At 39.9% G+C, this 16,926-nt stretch overlaps 3 protein-coding genes across 4 annotated transcripts; 1 reads left to right on the top strand and 2 right to left on the bottom strand.

Annotated features, from left to right (window-relative positions):
* Positions 1-226: 226 nt before the first annotated feature.
* Positions 227-4,396, bottom strand: pcare1 (photoreceptor cilium actin regulator 1; the record flags this gene model as incomplete). The annotated part of the gene is made up of 2 exons (XM_079691180.1): positions 227-350; positions 1,011-4,396. The coding sequence occupies 2 exons, from the start codon at positions 4,394-4,396 to the stop codon at positions 227-229; spliced, it is 3,510 nt and encodes a 1,169-aa protein (XP_079547306.1).
* A 1,319-nt stretch (positions 4,397-5,715) lies between these two features.
* spdya (speedy/RINGO cell cycle regulator family member A) lies at positions 5,716-11,133 on the top strand. 2 transcript variants are annotated; one of them, XM_079694091.1, is made up of 7 exons: positions 5,716-6,035; positions 7,080-7,337; positions 7,493-7,551; positions 7,653-7,738; positions 7,829-8,000; positions 8,184-8,545; positions 10,601-11,133. In XM_079694091.1, exons 2-7 carry the CDS (start codon positions 7,097-7,099, stop codon positions 10,605-10,607), a joined length of 927 nt encoding a protein of 308 aa, XP_079550217.1. In that variant the 5' UTR covers positions 5,716-6,035; positions 7,080-7,096; the 3' UTR covers positions 10,608-11,133. The 2 variants fall into 2 exon arrangements, with proteins under 2 accessions (XP_079550217.1, XP_079550216.1); XM_079694090.1 differs by having other exon boundaries at positions 5,717-6,035; positions 8,184-8,541.
* Positions 11,134-12,226: 1,093 nt separating this feature from the next.
* trmt61b (tRNA methyltransferase 61B) lies at positions 12,227-16,898 on the bottom strand. Its single transcript, XM_079693764.1, has 7 exons — positions 15,084-16,898; positions 14,890-14,992; positions 13,792-13,982; positions 13,618-13,709; positions 12,601-12,785; positions 12,435-12,518; positions 12,227-12,347 (listed from the first exon to the last, which is right to left on the bottom strand). Exons 1-7 carry the CDS (start codon positions 15,819-15,821, stop codon positions 12,313-12,315), a joined length of 1,428 nt encoding a protein of 475 aa, XP_079549890.1. The 5' UTR covers positions 15,822-16,898; the 3' UTR covers positions 12,227-12,312.
* Between the last annotated feature and the right edge of the window lie 28 nt (positions 16,899-16,926).

Raw genomic sequence — 16,926 nt, 5'->3', positions numbered from 1 at the left:
AAACGTTTTCATCTCTTAATACATATAATTCACTGTACAAGAGCAGAATTATGTGCAGAGTGCACACGAATGCATGCAAAGATGCACACCTTTTCACTACACTAGATATAAACAGTGTGAGTGTGTTAGGTGTGGATAGAATTAGCTATTCCTCTCTGCAGTAGCGTAAACAGCGTCTTCTTAAATCCCTGGTTAAACCTACTAATCCATAATCCCACTGGCTCCTTTAGTCTATGTGCAAGGCCTGTCCAACAACACACAGGTCCGGGTGTGATGCAGAGCGCAGTGTAGTTCTGAGGTTTGATTGGCTCCCCCATTGTTCTTCATATCTGGTTTGTTCATCGTCCAGCCTATAAAAATGAATGGAGAATGTTGTCAATAGCAATTAGGGAGGTGGCCAAGGTGAGTTTGTGTCACTTATAAACAGAAAGGGTGCATGACTGGGATTAGCTTGTGAAATGCCTGAAGTCAGTGAGTCACTGTGTTATGTAAGGTGGTGTGAAACTCATTAAAATTAGACACTGTTGGATCTCCTTAAAATAAGACACTTCCGCTTTTATACATTTTGTTGACAAAATCGTTCTTGATATAATCAAAATGTACAATAATGCATTATCGACAGACATGGAAACTGCAAAATCAGTACTGTAAAGAATGAAATGCGGGGACACATCTCTTTTATCCTTGTTCTATCGTCTTTACATTTGAAGACCATGTCATACTTCTGTCTAAATTAAGTACAGCGAAACTGTCCAATGTACTCTTATGTGCATAAAGCTAAAGATAACTTCCACCAGCCCCTTGATCGGCATCAAAAGTTCATGTAGTCATTACAATTACATGTGAACTCTGTGCATCAGAAATGTTTGAGGTAACTCAGCAATGTAACAGTGGGCTAGTGAAATCAACACTTTACCATAAAAAAAGTTAAATAAAACCACTACAAAAGATTGAATGAGAAGTTATATTTAAGGATTTAGGAAGTGTAACATATAAACATAAACACTTACCCCTGTGAGTTTAATGATGGCTCACTCCCACAAGTCTCAGCCACCGAGATGCCTGGGGATCTTGGTGGCTGATTCAGACTTGGCCTTCGGTCCGAATGGCTACGCCGGATAAAGGATCGAGGTCCTTGAGCAGACACAGGAAACCTCCCACGATTCTCAAAAGAACGTGAGAGAAAAGAAACCCTTGTAGAGGTCCACGCTTGAGGGGCATGAGGAACTGGACAAGGCTGGGCCTCAAACAGAGATGGGGATGAAGGGCCGAAGACAGAACGTGCATTACTGAGCATCCGACTACTAGTTAAATCTTCACTGCTGTTCTCCCTTGACCATCTTTGTACTTTTGGCGAAGCTGGTGGAGAAGGTGCTTTGAAAGGGTAGGAGGAGGATGAATTTGATTTGAAAAAGTTCTGCTTTGTTACAGGTGGGCTGGAAAGTCTTCCCTGTGATGATGGTGGTGTATAGAGATTCTTGTTTACAGGTGGGCTTGCTGAAGAAGGTGGAGTAGGTTGTCTTTTGACGTTATGGGGACTGGGAAGTCTTCGATGTACACTGCTTGTTGCAGAAGGTGTGGAGGGTAACATTCGCCCCCTAGACAAGGGTGGTGTTGCTGGTTGTTGGCTCCTTACCACTGTGTAAGGAGGCACTGTAGTGTTAGATTCAGGCACTGAAAGGTTGCCTCCATCTTGTATGTCGGCTGTTTCTTCTTGACTGGAAGATAGGTTTGTTGCTAAATAATTTTTTGACAATCCTTTTGAGTCTGAAGAGTTTCTTAGGTGTACGATCTTCCTCTCTTGCTGGTACAAGGAATCCTTTTCCTTTCCCGGGTCTGCTTCCATTTGGACATCTGGCTGGCTGAACTTTGACAAAGTAGATGCATCGGGTTGATCTGGTCTATCAACTGAAATTACCTTGGAAGTTTGTGGAAGGCCTCCTTTACTTGGCAGCACTGACTGAACAGAGGCCCTCAGTCGTTGTGATACTGGAACCCTTTTTAATAGAGGTGACTTACCGACTTTTGTAGCGCATTCATCGGATACACCAGATGATAGACTCTGGGCATGTTCAAAGGAATTGTCCATTAATACTTCCAGTGGAGGTGGAGGAAGACTATCCAGATCTAAATAATTGTTTTTCTCAAATGACCTGGAATCAGCTCTACAGCTGGTTATTCCGGTGCTCAGCACGGCTTCTACATTTCCTAAACCCGGTAACACAGGAACGCCACACTTCCTTACTCCTATGAGAGGCCCAAGACTTTTAGGAACTTCTAGATCCTCTATTCCTTGACTGAAGGTATCAATCAGTCTTTTCACTGACTTCCTGCCTCTGTAGAGTCCTGAAGGTGGCCGTGGTGATGCAGGAGGGCTAGGGGGTGGGGTGGCTTTTATAGGACCCTTAGATGTTTTCTTGTCCTTCATTTTATCATCTTCCACCGCACTTGTTGCCTCCAGTTTTTTACTGTTGCGCCTTGTAAGGACTGCTTTGTCATCAATTAGTTGGGAATTGCTGTTCTTATGTAGTGAGGGATGTTTGCGAGTTTTTGCTGGAGATTGTGCTGGTGAGGTTCCTTGATTTTGTTTCGGTGGGGCAGTCTTCATCTGTCCTCCTGGCTTGCTTTTACCCATTCTTTGCAACCTCTGATCTAAATCCTTTTGTGTCCTTTCTAGTTCAAGTAGAGTAGGATCTTCCGCTTTGCTCCGCAAGGATTCTTCTGATTGGGAACGTCGCTCTTTAGACACAGGGGTCTTTTTTACCGCTGCCTTCCGAGTAGGTGCTGTGGTTTGAGGCCTCCTCGGAGACCTTTCTTCGTCTGTCCACTGGCGTCTACTGGTTTTTGGGCTGCCAACTACCTTGATTTTGGCTCCAGCATTCTGCGATGGGACAAATTGTATCCTACCACTTATAGCATTTTTCATTCTTAAAGTCATTTCGACATTTTGAGGATTCTCTATTCGCTTTGGGGGTAGACGGCGTGGTTGTAGCTGTTCCCGGTTTAAAGGTGAAGAATTTGATCGCTTTCTAAACCCTACATCTACCATGCAGCTACCTATCTGTTCATCGTCATCATCATCATCATCATCATCATGATCATCATCATTGTCGTCATCCTCTCCAAAATCTAAAGAGACTGAACCTAGCAATGAGTCTCTTTTGTTATTAGCCATTATGGTACAAGCTGAACCCAGTGAGTTAAGTGATGTGAGGGAAACACTTGGACTTATTTGACTTCCAATCTTTTGCCTGGATGCTTCTTGCCTACTGTTCATGGAGCTGTATTCCATTGGGCTGACAGGAGTCATTCTATTTGTCCCGGATGACGCACAACTCTCTCGTCTAAGGCGTCTTTCAGATCCAGCAAGGGATTCACTCTCAGCCCCAATACCACTGTCCTCGCTAAAGAGAGCAGAATCCTCTGGCCCAGGCTTGCGCAGAGAGGCCATTTCAATATGAGACAAGACTCGCATTAGCCTGGTCTCTATTGTACGTTTAACTTTTAGTTTCTCCTCTAAAAGCTCTGAGACAGATGCAAAATATTCCACTGCCTCCTCCAAAGCAGACTCCGCAATACTACCAACAGTCTGGCTTACATTTTGCATTCTCTGTGTGGTGTACTGAAGCAGCTGCTGCAACAAATCCGGTGGGGGCTCAATATTAGCAGAACCAGACTTTGAAGGTGGGGAAGATGACAGGTTTTTAATTTGACTTGGCCAAGAAAGATGCTCTCCATTTTCTTTAAAAACTTGTTCTCCCTCATCTGCCATCTCCTCAAGACCCTGAATTATTTCCTCGTAGCGTAGAGCCATAAAAGCAACCATAGTCTGCACAGAAAGCTGAGTTTGGGTTGCTTCTTCCAAAAGTCCTAGCAGAAGATCATATTTGTTTATGCTAGGATTTAAAAAGGCATAAGCAGCTTGGTGAGCTTTTACCAAAGGTTCTGGGAAGTCCACTTTCTGTTCTGTAGGTGGTTTTTCCTTGTCTTTCTTTTTAAGCCCCTTAACACCTCTGGTATTTTTCTTTTGTTTCCTGGCAGGCTTTTTTTCTGCTGCATCCTGCTTGTCAACATTTTTGTCCTTTTTCTGTGAAACTGTGTTGTTGTCCATTCCTTGACTCCCCGCTTTATCCATGTTTACTGCTTCAGGGGCTGGCTCTGTCACATATCTCTTTTTTTGTGGTGTTATACGAGCTTCTTTCTGAAGTACCTGGGTTTGTCCAGCTGCCTTTCTCTCCTTTGTGTCCACATCTGTTGAACCAGTTGAATAACGCTTCTCTGCATCATCAAAGTGGGAATCTCTGGGGCTTTCTTGAGGTGCAGGGGGAAGCATTCTGCCCTTCCTCATGGGACCCAGAACCCCAAAATGGTTGCCTTTGGATGGTGAGCAGCCCATTTTGGATATCTTCAAATACAAGCCGATTTGTGTGTGTTTGATGAAACACCAACTCCGCACTGAAGTGAATGATGCAAAGAATAGCCAAGGTACTTAGCCACCTGCTGTGTCTGACATTTTCTGATGGCTGAGGTTGTCAAGTCCGACAAGATCCCTCTCCACTAGGATGCTACAAAAAATAAATATTGATACTTCCATTTTACAAATCTCTCCCACCTGTCAAATAGGCAAAATAAATCCAGAGCTCGATGGCCATTTTTATTAAAAAATCCATGAAGCGTGCTCTGAAACTCATCCTTCTCTGTCTTACAAAGGACACACAGCTGAACGGATTAGTGGGGCTTTCTGTGAACTCCTCAGCATGCGCATATGTCACATTATAGCATGTAAAACTCACCTACTGGTAAGACTATAAGCTCATTTGCTTAATTAGAGCTGGCCTCAGGTGGCTTTTTATAGCCTGCAAAACAATATCTCCCTCTTTAGTTCTAGGGCCATGCCAAAATAAATGTGAAAGTGTTTATTTTCAATTGCAGTGATATGCAGAAAACCGTTATGATGTAGAAAAACATATCACTGATGTTGTGTTTGACAATATATCTAAAGACATTTGGTGATGTGTTGGTTTGCTTTTAATTTATATATCTAGCATTTGTTCATCAAAACAGCAAGTAATCTGTAGAAGCTAAAATAAAATAAAATAAAAACATATAGTAACATTTCCTTTTGGGCCTTTTTATTTTTCAATCCCATCACACAAAGGAATTCAAATGAACAGGAAAAAAAGGAACAATTATTAAGAATATGAAAATAATAAAAAGATGTTTCATTGTCTACATTTTGGTTCTTTCTCTCCATGAAATGCATTTTCGTTTAAGGATAACAATAAAAATGTGCTTTCTCCATTTGCAGAGGCTGCTAACTTCTATCAGTGCTCATTAAACATACATTCAAATCCTTACAATTCCATGGCCTCTCTGTCGCTTCATTCTGTGCAGTAATATATCATTTACTGAAATATGAAACAAATATGATCAAATATAGACCAAACTAATCCAACCAAGTGTCAACTGTTAATTAATCTGAATGATTAACATTTCAATTAGAGAAAGATAAATACTGCGTTTTTCAATACACAATTATTGCAAATTATATACATTTGTTATTTTAGTTTTTATCTTCATCTGATTTGTGTCTTTATCTCATTCCTGTATTTTGTTTCATGTTCATTCATTTTAAACTTGTTTATGGGCTTATGGTTGAGGTAGTTTCGCCATTAATTTGACGTAGAAGAAGAAGGAGAGCTACGTGATTGGTTATCACGTCTCCGCGTGCAAGTGTCCTGCTGAACGATTGGCGCGCATCCTGAAGCGCGTTACCAAACTATCATCCTCTCTGGTCCCTTTGACAACTGAGGACCAATTTATTTCTCAGTTTAGCTTTTAAACGTTGTTAGCATATTCTCCTGTTCTCAGGGATATTATCTCTTGGCGCTACTCAGTTCTGCCCCGTTGTGTCACTCACACTGTTGTTAACACAGAAATCCGTCGACTTTTGATTAGTTTTCAAGTCAAGCTGACATAAGTTTATTACTAAAAATCTGCTCCATTCACTGACCCCAAAAGCAATAACCGCGAAGGTAAGGACTTTGATTAGGACATTTTAAGTTGTGTGTTTACCATTGAGACTGTCTTTGCCAAGGTTATTTTCCCAGAGAAAGTTCAGAAATAAAGTTTAACACGAGCTCAAGTTTGAATTAGCTTCCTTCAAGCTGGAAATTGTTAGCTTTTTTGCTAGGTGGCTGACAGCTAGCTTGATATGCATGTGGTGAACCTCGGGACCTTGGTTCAACCTACGTAATAATCAGTGGTGGAAAAAGTACTCTTAAGTCTTTACTTGAGTGAAAGTACTGATATCACACTTTAAAAATACTACATTTAAAGTAAAAGTACTGCATAAAGAGTCTTACTTAGTGAAATTATGTAAATTAAATTAGGAACATGTACTTAAAGTATTACGAGTAAAAGTACTCCAGGCAGGAAAAATACAATATATAATATGTTTATATTTTAAATCAAAAGCAGCCAAATAAATACTAGATTTTCTGTTAACCCACTCATGGCTAGTTACTTAAATATACTATGATGTTGGATGCTTTAATCTATACCAAATAATCATATTTTGAAAGTGTTATATACATTGCTTATCAAAATGTGAATTTGTAAAGTATGTGGTAAATACATCTGTCAAATAAATGTAGTGGAGTAAAAGTTCCAACATTTGCTTCAAAGATTTGGTAGGTATAAAGTACCTTAAACTGATAATACTTTGGTAAAAGTAAACAAAATGTGTACTTTATACAGGACTTGAAGAAATGTACTTTGTACCACTGTACCTAATACATAAAACATATCATAGAGTAAGCAAATAAAATGACAAACATTAAAGGTAAAACAATTTCACACATGTTAAAATGATGTTAAAGGGTGGATATGTTCAGGTGTAGTCTGTAATGACTGCAAAAAACAACAAGCACAATATGTATACTTATTAAAATAAAGAAACCATTTTAAAACATTGTTGTTTAACAGATAGAAGAAACTTTTTTTTGGTTTTTAGCGAAGAACCACTTTCATACTGTTCATTTTCAAATTTGTACCTCACCATAAACACCATACCACAGATGATCTGAACTAAAACATGATGAAGCACACAAGCCATTGGTGCCAGGCTACTCCATCAGTAACTGTCGGAGTCAAACCCAGCAGTACGAACCCTCTCCAAATCAGAAGAGGACTCCGTCTCAAAAGAACCAACGACCATGACGGCCAGGGCCCGCTGGGGAAAAGCCAGCCCAGCCAGCGGCGGGATGCCAACATGGTCATACCCCCAACTATTGTCATCCAACGGCAGGAAATGGCCTCTTTTTTTAAACTTCTTGGTAAATTAGCAGCCCAAATAAAAAACATATATTATTAATTCAGTGTTTTACTTTTAAACTGGAAATAATTAAGAATTGTAGGCATTTCGTATTGTTTTTCATTTTCAATTCTTTTCATTTTTTATATTAAAAAGATTATGATTTTTTTTTTACAGATGACAACGTGATCCATGATTTTCTGTTTATGGACTGTTGCTGTAAAATGGCTGACAAGGTACATTCTCATGTAAAAAAGTGTAAAAGTGACAAAATATCTGTATAGCTTTTAAGAGGCTTACAATTAACTGCCTACAACTTTTCTCCCTAATTCCTCAGTACCTTCTAGCCATGACATTTGTGTACTTCAAACGGGCTCACTTTACCATTCCTGAATACACCAGGAAGAATTTTTTCATTGCACTGTAAGTGTCAAAAGAAAAACCAACACAATTAGTTTTTTGATCTTGTTATTCTCATATAAAAGTGAACACGCTCACATGCTCCTTCTCTAGGTATCTTGCCAACACCATGGAGGAGGATGAAGAGGAGAGTAAATATGAGATTTTTCCATGGGCGCTGGGCAAGAACTGGAGGAAGCAGTTTCCTCGCTTCCTCAAGCAGCGAGACAAGCTGTGGGCTCGCGTGGAGTACAGAGCTGCCGTCAGCAGGCGCTGCTGCGAAGAGGTACACCAGTGTAATTGCCTGAGGAGAATGATAGATGGGCTTTCTCCGGGAATCTTTCAAGGGTCTTGTTTTTGCTGTGCAGTGCCATTTGTATAGCTTTGGTTTAAAGCCAGAAGCTCAATCTCAGTTTTTTCTGATGGAGCTGTATTTATGTTTTTGTGTCTCCCCATCTTTGTCCTTCAGGTGATGGCCATCGTGTCTGCTCACTGTGTGTGGAAGCGTGAGCGGTCAGAGCACCACAGCGGGGCCCAGCGGCAGTACGGGGACCGAGGCCTGACCCGGATCCCCCGCGGGCCCTCCTCCTCCCCGTTCTCCTGTGCCCTCTGTGACCGCAGCGCCAGGTTAGATCCAGGCCCAGGAGCCTCTTCTCCTTTCAAAGCGTCTTCTGCACAGTCCCCAAAGCCCGCCTTATCACACCCATTCACCATGGCTCTGAGTCTGGAGATCACCCCCCCCAGGGCGGCCGGCTCTCGCAGGAAGGCGATGGAGACGAAGGTCCAGGCGCAGCATTCCTTCTGCTGCTGTGCGGAGGAGGTTCCCAGTAGGTATTTATTTTCCCGAAAAGTGAAATGATAAGATAAACTAAAGCTAACCTGTTAAGCCCCAAGGTCCCCGCCGGCGGATTTTTTTTCAGGATACTGTGTCTCAGGGGATCTTAATATTTAAGAACCTATTAATGTGTTACACCAGATTAACGGAAATAATCTCAGCTAACTGACGATATAAACCATTTTTACCAAAACAAAACACAAGTCTCATAAGAAGCATCTAAATGACCCCTGAGCGAAAAATGCTAACGGACATTGGCTCAGAACTCAAGATAAAAGTACCCTTATTACTTATCGTAGCTGCACATACAAGATATCTGATTAAAGCTGAGGTTCCACAGATTATTTAGGTATATAGTATCATCACTGAGTGATCCGAATTTGCGACAGGGGAAGCAAACACTGACATCACAACACGTACCTTTACGTAGCTTCGAGGGAGATCGTCTCACCGTAGCTGTTAATCTGATCAAAAGACGGGTTCAATGGCATTAAAACGAGAAAAAACGCGGCTGAATCGGTTAATCTTTAGGTTGATAAAGTTCCTGGGCAATAATTTGAATTATTTATAATCCATAATTCAATTTTTATGTAAAAATCGCAGAGCAAATGTAGCTGCTAATGGTAGCCACCAGAGTGGCTGCTGCTTCCGGTCTTGGCTATGCAGCAGTATAATAAACACACATGACCAAATCAGGACTATGTGGGAGTTCCCCTCGATTTCATTGGCTCTGACGGTTAGAAAGAGATGTCACATGTCAAAATCCAGCAGGGGGAGCCAGAGATATGAAAAATCCACCCAAATGGCCCCAGAAAATGTTTTTTTTTGCTAAATCTGTCTAAAAATGTCAAATATCACTTGTTTTGCATCAATCTTGATACAGGGTACTTATTATATGTTGTACTTTGGATTCCTAAAGCTTTTAGTCTACTAACCCATCATCCAAGGTTAGTTTTCACTATAAGTACAAAATATTTTTTGGACGGACAATATAATTTACAGTTTTTTACCATGTTCAATCTGAATTTTCTTTAAAATAAAAAACATCGATATTGAATCTGACTTTCTACATCCAACTGACAGGTTTATCATTACTTTGAGAAAAAAGATTATTAATTTAACCCTTTTAGAAGGGAAGATATGGTCATTTGTTCTGGGAATGTTATTTTCGAGCCTGAAACCTGAAAAACAGGCTCGGGGTTTAACAGGCTAAGGATCTCGGGAACATTCTCAAATGTAAGAGTTTTCTCCCAAAATAATTGTACATTAAAAATAATTGCTGATTTTATATGTAATTTTCTAGGGTTTAGAAATTATTTATTTAATGGAGCTTGTGTATTGCATATCTAGACGAGTAAACTTACAATTTCTCAAATGAATCGTTTAAGAATGTAAAAAATAAATGTAAGAGATTACTGGTATACTAACTCACACATTTCAATTTACATGAGGGCTTTGGAGGGACACACATTTTGTGTAGATCACAATAACTAGTTATTCCTGGTGAGTCAATACAGGTGACTTCTCATCCGTCTGCTCTTGTCTCTCTAATTTTGGGAAGAAACGACTTTACACGCATGTGGCACTTCATAATTCTAAGGTAATACATACGTGTGTTTTTAAATAATGTATTAACCTAGACTTAAGTAGCTCATACATGTTTCATCAATCACTTTGCTCATGTTTAAAACGTTATGCAAATCTAAGTGGTCTCTGAAGAATTTAATAAGAATGAACTCATAATATTGCAACAGAAAAGTCAAAATATAGAATAAAGTCTTCATTTAAATAAAGATCGACTGTGGTGAGATATAGAGAATTGGCTGTACGCAGCTCTTTATCAGATGTGGAAAACTAACTATAAACACATAGATCATATTATTTAAACTTTTCACCCCTGACAAATGAAATGTGAGCGAGCTGGAGAAAGTCAAACTGGGAAAGATGGTGATTTAGTACGCACTGTATATACCATTTTATATTGCTTTAACATTGACTCCTAATACAATTTGAGGTTGATTTTGTTTCACTTCCTACCTTCTCTTTATTAGGAGTTGAGTCTTCCACCAACGACACCTCCATGGACTGGATCAGTGAGGAGTAGAGCCTCCGAGCCTCAGCATGCTGACCCTGCGCTTCTGTGTGTTGTTGTCTCTCCTCAATAATACTTTAACAATGAAGTAAAGGTCTAAATACCAAGTGTACCTCTAGTTTGTGTTTCTCTTTGAATGCAAACACTTTTTGAAGTGAAAGAAAGAAAGGAGCTAATGTCATCCCATGGTCACTCTCATGGAAACGTTCAAAAACACTGATGTATTGTAAATATTTGTTAGACCTTCACTGAGCTCTATATCTATATATTTATTTATTTATGTACTAAAGCACTTTGGGATTTTTTTTTGACCACCGCTTGTTTTTTACACAGATGTTAAATTAATTGGCAAAAGGAAAATAAGTGTGACATTTAGGATGAAAGTTAGCCACTGCATTCTGGGATTCTACCGGCTGTGTTTTTACTATTGTTGTGTGCCTGTTCAATAACCCAACACTGCCTCTTGAGTTCTCAATAAAGGCTTCAATTTGATATTTTCTGAGTCTTTATTACAAACTTATTTTATGCTCTAATGTTCAACATCAACGTCTCATAACATTTGTTTAGAAACAATAAAGCTTTTTACCAGTGGTGAGCTCAGTGGCGAATTACCATTTTAAAGCTTGTTTTTCCTCGACAATTCAGATTCAAAAGGTACTTTACACTCCACTGCACGTTTTAAAAACTAGTAATTTTGTAGGATCACACTAATTTAGAAAAAAAATAAACATTATTGTATAATATATTATGTGTTAGATCATCTTTGTTGATCCCTTGGTGGAATTCCCAAGCTACCCGCCTGTGTATAGCAATAAGAAGCTCCTCTAACCATTTTAAAGTGATTTATGATCTATTTTATTCTAACATTGGCCATTGTGCAAAATTAGTACTTTTACCTTTTTGTTATTTATGTGAATTGATGCAAATCCCTTTGTACTTTTATCAAGTGGTGGAAAGTGATTAAGTATATTTACTTAACTACTACTCTTGAAGTAAATCTGCTTTACTATATCCATTTATTTCCATTTTAGGCTACTTCACACTTCTACTCAACTATTTTTTGGCAGCAAATGTGTAATTTTCACTGATGACAACAGTTACTTTTGTAGGTTAATATTAATAATAAAAACATAATTAAACTATAATATGCCATTATTGATGGAGATACCTGATGTGGTATATAATCCTTTACCAGCTGCAAATTAAAATGATGTACACATGAATGCAACACTAATTATTATCCAGTGAAACAAGATACTCCAAAATGGCCACTTTGGATCATGAGTATTTTAAGATTTGGTCCTTACATTTATTTGAAAACTACCAACTTGAATGCAGGACATTTACTTGTAACAGAGTATTTGAACACTGCTGTATTATTATTAAGATCTGAGTACTTCTTCCACCTCTGCTTTTATTTCAGTAACATTTTAAATGCGGGATATATCCTTGTAACGGAATATTTCCGTAATGTGGAAATATGACTCTTACTTCAGTGAGTATTTAACCCATCTCTACATAGTCAGTTACTGTTTGTTTTTCACAGTGTACAGTGCATAATGATGTTCCATATACACACAGCCAATTAAATTTAAAAACATTTATTTTTAATTATGTACAGTTACACATTGGTTGATGTGTAAGGCCTGAGGTTCCTTACAGGCAGAGCAGCTACCGCTCACACTTCCTCAGTTTCACCAGGAAAGCTACAAATAAAAAAGACATTGAGAATTTATTTATATAATCAAACTGTTGGACTCAGACTAGAAATGTGAGTCACTGTGTGGCTGTACCTGTGTGGCTCATCTGTTCAGGATGAGGCCGGGCAATGTAAGGAAAACTCCCAAAGGCTGCTGGTTCCTCTGTGATCGTCTCCTCTGAAATATATCAGTAAAGAAAGGCTGAAAAAGATGATCCTTTATGACGAGCACATTGATCTTTGTGTCATATTATACAAACCTTTTTCTGTCTCCTCCCTCTGCTCTCCCTCCGGGACCGGGGCCTTCCTTACACAGTACTTCCCGTCTTTCTGCAGGGCCGGAGCCACCAGCCATTCTCGGACCGGGACCTCGATGATGCGTTCACAGAGCAGAGGGAGCGCCAAACACCGCAGCCCCTCCAGCAGGTCGATGACCTGAGTGATGCTGAGGTGCAGGGAGCGAACGTCAATGATTGGGAGACCATCATGAAAGGTTCAGGTTGGGTTTCACTGTCGTGTCACTAATCAAATTATTGCAAATTTATTTTTCATTCTGCCTTGAATCATGTCAAATTGAATGTAACTTAAATTAATTTACACATCTTACTTTAAGTAGGTTGTCAAATTGTACATGTTTTGCTATTCTTGTATAGTTAGAAGAGAACAAACACCATGCTCATGTCTGAGAGGAAAATATACATCCAGACTCAGCAGCTAGCTAGCTTAGCTTAGCACAGAGACTTAAAACAGATGGAAACAGCTAGCCTGGCCCTGTCGTCTACAGCGCACTAGTAAACAGCTTATATTTTGTTTTATTTGTAGTAAAGAGTGTAAAAACGACATATTGTGGATGGGTAATTGCATATTTTTACAAAATATATAAAACATTTAACAATATGTTATTGTTAACGGCTTCCAGTGGAGACCAAAACTTGGCAGTTTTACACTTAAAGGAAATGTAAGAGATTTAAAATGTTAGGTAGGGCATTTTACAGAAGCTGGCTGATTATGCTACCTTTGGACAGACTCATACAAGCCTTTTCCAGTCTTTGTGCTAAGCTAATATAACCCCATGGTGGCTGTAACTATATCTTCAGCCATATATTAACTACTATATCCTGTGTTATCAATCTTCTCATCCAACTCTCAGAAAGACAGCAATTCAACATATTTTCAAAAACGTTAAAAACTATTCTTTTACACAAAGAAGCAAATGCACTTTTGCCCTATCTTAGGTCTGGTTTTAAAGGAGAGAGTGAGACACTGGAGATACACACTTGGCGAGGTAGACGGCACACACAGCTCCAGTGTGCAGATGTGGAATCACAGTAGGTAGGACCAGGTGAGGGTTGGCCAAGTCAAGGGCAACCTGCAACAGACACAATGCAGGTGTCACAAAGTCTAATTCCAGGAGTGTTAGTACATATAATCAGGTGTTTCTGTACACTGACCGCATTGAACCCCTGGCCGGCGATGAGCGAGGAGGCTGTGCAGAGGTCGGCTCTGTGAAATTGGACGTTGTTGGGCCACTCCTCCCTTTGCCGCAGACTCCATGCTGTCCTCCAGCGGTTGTAGTTCAGCACCGCTCTCTTGTGGTGGTCCTCCCTGACCTCCACGCTCAGCACGCTGCCCTTATAGCCCACTGGGAGAAACAGAAACAAACAGGGGAAGGTCAATTCTGCTACAGTTCAATATAGCACACAGTGTTCCAGGAATTGCTCAAATAGTTTTCCTATATAATATTAATAATGACGAGTGTTGAGGTTATTCGTCATAGAGATGTCTGCCTTCTCTCCAATATAATGGAACTAGATGGCACTTGGCTTGTGGTGATCAAAGCGCCCAAAAAATACATTTGAAAAACGTAACTTAAATGTCTCTTCCCAGAAATCATGACCAGCTTACTCAAGAATATCCACAGACTTGGGTGAGGGCAGTTTTATATAGGAGCTATTTTCTTTCCCCTACTTAACGTATCACTGTGCAGAACAAACTGACATCTAATCAGCAATCTAAAGTTACACTTCAGCCAAAGATGATGCCATTAGTGTTTATATCTCATGCTCTGTTCCTTCTGTGCTGTAATACATTTAGTAACATGGCAGGTAAGAGGAAAAGTATCTACTTTTGATACTGGTGTGAACTGTCACTTAAAGGTAAGACACGTGCATGTAAATAGGGTCATTCTTTTCACAAATAGACATCATCATGAAACTTAACTTAAAATGTGATGTGTAAATATGCAAATAGGGCATTTTATCATTTGATATGTTCTAATTTCCACACATTTCCAGAACAGGACTTAATTGGAGATATCTGCCTTAGGAAACAACACATTTTGAGAAAACTTCCCTAAAACATATGTATTATAAAATGTTGCCGAACACTAAAGGTAAAAAGGGTAAAGATAACTGATAGATATCACAATGAAACTTGTTGGTAAACTGGTCTAAAAAGAAAAAACATGAATGCAAAATAGCCCAAGCTCTTAAATTAGATGACATGAAAATGTTGCCTGTGAAGTGAGATAAGACAGTATGATGGATGACCTGCTCTGGACAGGAACAGAGACATGGCCCCGGACCCAGATCCTGACTCCAACACGCAGTCTCCTTCTGAGACATCCATCATCATCATCATAGTAGCTGCATCCTGGGGAAAGAGAGAGAAAGAGACAAACCTGTAAGAAGAAAAGGTCAATACCACCTTGAGACACTCTGAAACAGGACTGCTAGGTGTGTACCTTAGGGTAGGCGATGGCAGGCCCCCTCTTCATGCACAGCACATAATCCTCCAGACTGGGCCTCCGTATGAGGAGGGGAATCCCCCTGCCCGTCTTCAGGAAGCGACCCGCGGGCTGCCCGGCTATGTCATCGTGCAGGATCATCCCCCAGTTGCTATTCAGACGTGCCCCCGCCTCAAGGCCAAACATCTTTTTGAACTCCACCCTGCTTTTCTTACGAAACTCGGCCACCAGCAGCTCCCCGAACACCAGCAAGCTCTCCCCAGGGAGGGTGGGTCGTATCGAACCTTTGTCCTCCTCCTGTTCGTCTGTCTCCATAGCTGTATCTGATGAATGATGGGTCTCTGAGTCCTCCTCTTTAGGGATAGCCTCATGTTCCTCTTGTGTGTGGATGTTTGCTTCTTCTTCTGGGTCTTCCTGGTTCTGCTCGTCCCTCAGCTGCATCACCTCGGGGCTCAGGGCTTCGTGGGGCATCAGGCTGCTGATCCTCTCCAGGGGGGACAGGGATCGCCTTTTGGACAATAAGGCTTGCCTGAAGGTCAGGTTGGAGCTCAGGGGTGAGGGGTCCGAGTCGTCTCCCTTGTTCTCGTTACAATTTACAAAGGCAGTTGAAAAAGTCCTTGTTTGCCTCCTGTTACATTTATGCAGTATGAATCTGCTACTGAGTTGTCTTTGACTGCTAATTCTCACCAGTCTGTGCATCAACAGGAGTCCAGCAAAGGGCATTTGCATAGCCATTACTTCAGATTATAGCAAAACCAATGAATCACAAGGAAAGGATATGTCTGGAGATGCCACCTAGAGGCAGATAAACACTAGAAAATGACATATGTAGTTGTTAAATAAATTATAAATGCATAATAAATTATAGATCAAAGTGATCCTGGTTGAAGTGCCACTTACTGCATTTACAGTAGAACCACCAACAATTCGTCTTCATTTATCCTATGCTCGGCTGTGTTTACTGCTCAAGGAGGTCACCATGCCGGAAAAGAAACGTGAAAAAAACGTCATAACTGAGCGACAGGTGTAGTAATTGAATTCCACCAGCAGATGGCGTTATTATACACAATTCATGTTCATAATGGTCCCAAAACTCTAATTGTTATTTCGTGTTCTGTCGTCATAATGGCCTAATGGAGCCACAGAACAGCAACGTCGACTTATTCATTAAACTGCCCAGTTTTAGGGTGTGAACCCGCAAACGGGCAAAAAGTGTAAAAAGGGTTCGTCTACATTAAGGTTGAAAACGTCATATAATGTTGATGCGTTCAAATGCTGTAATAAAAAAAGAAATGCTTGGGTTAAATACAATAACGTTGCAGACAGGGTTTGAAGTGATTAAAAAAATAATCAGAGGCTTGTTTGTATTGCTATCTACCTCGTTGATTTATCCAGAATAGCAATATACAATAAAAAGGTGCCTAGTTAATAAAATGCACTTAATGGACATTGCCATTCAGTAAACACTGAAAGGAACCTGTGGGAGCTTCATCAAAAACGAAACCACATTATTTGAATGTGACTGGTAACTTACATATAATATTAAAAAAATTTATAAATAAACACATCAATTATATTTATCAATTGATTGAGTAATATAATCCAACGTTTAACCATAACTGATAAAAGAGTGATTTATTTGTGTTTAAACTATAGGCCTACGTCGGAATGCAAATTATGGGTCCGGGGCTAAAAGAGCTTGTCAACAAAAACTATTGGTTTGGGATCATTTCAACTGATACAATGCATTTTAACAAAATAGTATCCCACCAGACTAATTAAATAAATATGCAGAGAAGGCATAATTTCCAAACTCTACTATATAATACCCTTTGTTTTA

This window comes from Notothenia rossii, assembly GCF_949606895.1.
Source record: "Notothenia rossii genome assembly, chromosome: 7".
Classification (NCBI taxonomy): Eukaryota; Metazoa; Chordata; class Actinopteri; order Perciformes; family Nototheniidae; genus Notothenia; species Notothenia rossii.
This window is presented reverse-complemented; position numbering and strand designations above follow the sequence as displayed.